Source organism: Ziziphus jujuba, chromosome 2, assembly GCF_031755915.1.
Source record: "Ziziphus jujuba cultivar Dongzao chromosome 2, ASM3175591v1".
Taxonomy (NCBI): domain Eukaryota; kingdom Viridiplantae; phylum Streptophyta; class Magnoliopsida; order Rosales; family Rhamnaceae; genus Ziziphus; species Ziziphus jujuba.
The window spans coordinates 25,264,379-25,269,723 of NC_083380.1; the positions used below are offsets into that span (position 1 = coordinate 25,264,379).

The 5,345-nt window shown below is 31.5% G+C and overlaps 1 protein-coding gene across 2 annotated transcripts; it reads right to left on the reverse strand.

Moving 5' to 3' along the window:
• Positions 1-867: 867 nt before the first annotated feature.
• LOC107419172 (uncharacterized) lies at positions 868-4,189 on the reverse strand. 2 transcript variants are annotated; one of them, XM_048472922.2, is made up of 9 exons: positions 4,022-4,189; positions 3,814-3,942; positions 3,422-3,528; positions 3,285-3,316; positions 2,535-2,576; positions 1,798-1,884; positions 1,523-1,629; positions 1,339-1,389; positions 868-1,183 (listed from the first exon to the last, which is right to left on the reverse strand). In XM_048472922.2, the coding sequence occupies exons 3-9, from the start codon at positions 3,493-3,495 to the stop codon at positions 1,160-1,162; spliced, it is 417 nt and encodes a 138-aa protein (XP_048328879.1). In that variant the 5' UTR covers positions 3,496-3,528; positions 3,814-3,942; positions 4,022-4,189; the 3' UTR covers positions 868-1,159. The 2 variants fall into 2 exon arrangements, with proteins under 2 accessions (XP_048328879.1, XP_015883402.1); XM_016027916.4 differs by having other exon boundaries at positions 1,523-1,611; positions 4,022-4,185.
• Between the last annotated feature and the right edge of the window lie 1,156 nt (positions 4,190-5,345).

Here is a 5,345-nt window from a genome sequence, read left to right on the forward strand (position 1 = left end):
GAATTGCACATCAGTTGTTAGTAGATTTATTTATTTATTCTAATTTTCTTTCATGTATTCCCTATTTGTCAATAGAAAGGTGGGTGTATACAGTTTTCTGTCAATTGTTTAGCAACTCAGACTGCTGTACTCCACTTTGGACTGACCTGACTAAAATCCAAAAGGTAAAAATTCTAGTCCAAATTATTAATTTGCAACTGGCCCAAGTTTTAGAATTCATGTCAGCTTGTTGCAGGGACAAAAAGGCTTGCATAGTGGCAAGGGGAGTCGGGCTTCCAAAACCCAAAAAGACAATGTTCATCAATGAGGTCCTGTCACATGAAAACCCAATTCAAATTAAGTATCTTGCGAGTTCTATCAAGCTGCTGAGAAACCGTCTATTTGATACAAGTTTGGCAGAAGTCTCCTTGCTAGAAAAGCCACTCGATCATGTTGATAATCTGAACCATATCGAAAAAGCTGTAGTAAAACCACAAAATTGGATGTACCTTCTAAAGAATAAAGTATAAATGAGAAGAAAAAAGAAACCAAAGTGAAAGAAAATTGCTATAAGAATCACAAACACCCAACTAAGGCTACATTTGGTAGGATTTCAGGGTTTCCATTTGGTTTTACACATAATGTAGCTGAGGCGATGTTGTTGACGAACTTGGGAATCTTGGAAGGATGACAAGAAAGAGTGCCAAGTGATACTTTAAAAATCTCTGCTTTTTTTTTTTTTTTTTTTTTCAATTGAATTTTCCTTCTCTTTAAACCAAGGATAGCATGGCAGATCCAGTAAACAAGAGAATCCATCAACCAACGACAATTTTCAAGTCTCGATCCTCATTTAAATGATATTAAACACAGATGGCGTGACAGATTACATGCTACAAAGAGGATATAACATTCTATATATTTAAAAAATTTCTTCAACTTACACTTTGCCACCATATTCAAAAATATTGAGCCAAAATTACACAAAAAGGACCTGATCTACGATGGCACCATAATATTTACATATCTTGCACGAAGAAAGCGACATTGAGAAGGATTATTTTGTTGACCCAAATAAAGGAAAAGATAAAAGCAAATATTACAAATCCTAAAAATACTGCTTCTCTTGCAGAACTTTAATTTCCAGCAACAATTATAGTCTTCTAGCTACGCTTGCCAGTAGTTATGGGCTTATGGTAGAGAGAATCTGAGGACAAAGAAAACCCAACATTCAGTCGAATTTTTTTTTTTTTTTTTTTTTTTTTTGGTTTTCGGCTAAACATTCTAGAAAATAATTAATTATTAATGCTAATGAATGGTTAAAAAGAAAGAGAATAGGCTTTTAGTGGCACAAGGGCTAACCTTGTCAGTAAGTATACGAAATGACTCTGAATCCATAGCTTTATCAAGTTCCTAATGTATCGAAGAAAGAAGTTAGCAGACACTTAAAGCATCACTTTGAATTAACATTATACACCTGTCTTAATGAAACATACTTGATAAATAAAATACTTTGATCTTGACTAAAGTAGATTACACTACTCACATTCTCTGCATCTGGAGAGCAATCAATCTTAGATATCAGTTTCTGAAGGTTTTCATCTTTCAATGCGTTGCGAATTTCACTGGAAGTAGCTGCAAAAACACAAGCTTCTGACATTTTGTGGAAAAAAAAATTACCAATCATGCTTCAAAACTGTAATGTAAAAAATCTATATATTTTGAATGTTTTTGTGTATGATATATGCCAAATGGTCCATCCCCTATCTTGCCGCTTTGTATACTGAAAGGTTATATGTCCTAGTTTGTTTAAAACCCTACCTATAGCCTCTAGTTGTGATCTCTGCAGTACTTCACTTGGTTTGTGAACACTCAGTGGCCTCCCTATAAGTGATTCTGAACCAGTAGCTGGAGGATAAGAATAAAAAACAAACACGAAGAATTAAAATACTCAGAGGAGGTTTGTCTGAACTAAAACTATAATATAAGATCAATCAGAGAAGCCATCAAAGGAAAAAGAATATTAATCTATATATATTTCTACGAAACGAAAAGGTAATCCACTGGAATCTGGACAGAAATATTGATATCAAGACTGAAAATTATATTGCATGTTTCCTTGCACATCTCATGAATAAAATAACATTTTGTTTTCATCCTCTATCAAACAAAAGCCAGATTAAGCTTGAGAGCAAATATTAATTAAAAGATATTATTAAATTTAAAAATTTATGCAGAATGCACTTGGGAGCAAAGTTATAACAGTAGACATTTCATATAATTTGAACATATGATAGATATTTACAGAAAAACAAATCTGCATACTTGGTATTTAGATAAACCTAAAAAAGCAATTTTTAAACTTAATCTAATGAAGAACCTTCAACTACAAGCAAGCCTGTTAGTGTATAATCCCCCTCATCAATATGGGTTCCATAAAATTATTAATTATAGACATCAACACATTCATCAAATAAAAAGTCAAACCCCAAGTACTTTTGGTTTACCGAATAAGTTTAAAAAGTTCATCATAAAATGTAGAATGACAGAATTCTTACCTAACTTAGGCTCAGAAGACAGTGGCTTAGAACATGGTATTTCTGCCATTCACATAAGCGTAAGTCAGTCCTTAATCTTATTACTGATGGCTTAATATATCGTCAAGATGTATAACACCAAATCTGATGCAAAAAATGGTATATAAAAGGCAGATTTTCTTGAACATATACTTCCACGTAGTTAGTTGGACACTGTAATTCATACTTCATATTCTTGTTCTTTTTTTCATGTAAATACGACCAACTGTTAACACATTTATTAGCTTTCACACAGCTACTACATCTACTGAGGTTTACCCATCAATCAAGTTCATTCATTTTTCCCCTGTCTAATTGAAGTTACAAACTCTGCCTAGATACTATGGTACTCACCTCTTCCATATTGTTTTATATTAAGAGCATGCAAATAAGATAGAACCATAGTTCTTAATGCAAATTTCTGTATATGCACTTCATCTGTACAGCATCAATACCCGGCTTTCAACTAACAGAATTTAGTAAATAATCTGCTTCAATTTTGCTATCAATGTGCACAAGCTTTTACTTAGTGACCTAACAATTCTACAAGAGTGCCAACATTATCACATAAGTGACAGCGCAATTCATGCAATGACATTATTCCCTAAACTATAAAATTATCCTTTCCCCATTTTCATCTACTTCTTGAAGTAAGCTGCAATACTTGTTAATGCAGTAATAGTAAGAACAAAACAGTAATAGTAAGAACAAAAAAATATATAAGTCACATACCCTTGTGTTTCTTAAAACAGGTAAGAGAACAACTGCAACCAGGAAAATACAAAATAAAAGATCAACTATATAATTCAGAGTATTTCCATATTAAAATTCAGAATCTACTATTCAGTGTGATAATTATCTTTGCTTACTAAGGGGCAAGACACGAAGGACACTTATATTTAGATACTGCATCGTTACAAACTTGACATTGACGAGGACCCATTGAACAGTTTCACTTCTTATAGCTCTATATCGCCTGTCCACGAAAGATTGAATAAAAAAAGAAAAAGAAAAAAATTCTCAGTAAACAAGCATACCCTTAACAAAGAGTTTTCCCCAAAAAAAAAAAAAAAAAAAATGTCAAGAAGAGGTTCCTGCAGGAAGAAATTACAGCTACCCAGTTGTTTTTAAATAGTTTTATGAACAGGAAAAAAAAATAAAAGAATAGAATAGCTTAATGTATATAAAAGGGGAAGTTACAGAATTTTTGTGAGATAAACAATAGGATAAACCCTGAAAGCGAAATTAGAAGAAAACTTACTAGTAGCAAAACCCAGAAGCTAGCAGAGGTCCAATTTTCCGGTACCCAGAAGCTGCCGGAGGTTCAAGGAGGATTCTGGCGGAGGAAAGGGGCTGAGACGGCAACGATGGTCGGAGGAGCTTGACAAGCCTGCAAAATGGGGATTAAGTTCAAAGTGAGAAAGGGATAAAAGAAGGAAGAAAGTTCAAAGCAGAGAAATAACACTAACCGGCGGCGAGCATCCGCGTCACCGGTGATACACCGGCGGAGAGACAAGGAACAGAGGGAGAGAAACAGAGTAAGTAAGGAAGGGCAAGAGAATGTGCTCTTAAGGAGAATCAAAAAGACAAATGCACCCTTTTCTTATTAGAGCATGGGGGAGCGTATGTAAAACCACTGCTCGAGCCTGTAGACAAACAAATGCACCTTTAAAACAAATAATAATAATAACAATAGAATAACAATAAAGTGAATATATTACACGCACAAAAAAAAAAAAAAAACAAAAAAAAAGAAAAAAAGAATAAAAAGTGTTTTTAATAAAAAAATGTAAATAAAAAAGAAGTTTTATTTTCCTTTTATCATAATTAATGTATCATGCAAGTGGATATATTGTTTTTTATTAATGTTGAGAATATGAGAATTTAAAATTAACATTATTGTCCGATGAAGCACAATAAATTAGACTGAGGAAAATTTATAATTTTAAAGTTATTGGAGTTGGATTAGGGCCAAATATTAAAACAAGAATTAAAAGGGTATGATTATTTTTTGTTTTTAGTTAATTTTAAGGTGTCAATTATAGGAGATACTTTTTTCTTTTTGAGTGCAGCACATTGGAGAGACTAGTAGTTAATTTGAAAGGGACTTAATAATGTTTCATAAACACGAAATAAAATTGAAGAAAAATATTATCCTTATTAGTGTATCCTTTTTAATAGAACCTTTATATTATTTGGTAAATTAATTAGCATTTCAAAAATAGCTCACTAGTAGCTATTTAAAGCTAGTTTACATTTTTTATATTATATTTTTAATATAAAAGAATATATAACTAATTGCATTAATTGTAAAAAAATGATAATAATTATAGTCAATCAGCATTTGTTATATCAATTCCATTTTTATTGGTAACAAATAACAAAGCTTAAAATTGAAATAATATCGAATTTTAAATGGACTATGTATGTGATTTTAGCTAACTGGAGGATTTTGGGATAGCTTTATCTAGGAAAAGTTTTACTAAACAGTTTTATAGAATATTCAATAGTTAGTCCTCTAAAATATGGACAACAAAAATACTTTCTTACAAATAAAACACACTTCAACACATATAAATATTTACAATAACACACAATCTTCTTACTATAGTTCAACAACAACAACAACAACCAAAATTACCACCATAGCCACCACATAAGTTCAATACTTCTCATACTCAACTACAGCCACTATTATATTTATAATTTATCCACTATTATATTAATAATTTATATTAAAGTATTCCAAAAATAATTTATAAATTTTAAATTATATAAACTAAAAGGATCTAT

Coding starts and splice junctions, on each gene's coding strand:
- LOC107419172 (XM_048472922.2), bottom strand. CDS start 3,495: ATGGGTCCTCGTCAATGTCAAGTTTGTAACGATGCAGTATCTAAATAT. Junction 1,885..2,534: donor GTCTTCTGAGCCTAAGTTAG/GTAAGAATTCTG, acceptor CTTATCCTCCAG/CTACTGGTTCAGAATCACTT. Junction 1,184..1,338: donor TTCGTATACTTACTGACAAG/GTTAGCCCTTGT, acceptor CTTTGTCCTCAG/ATTCTCTCTACCATAAGCCC.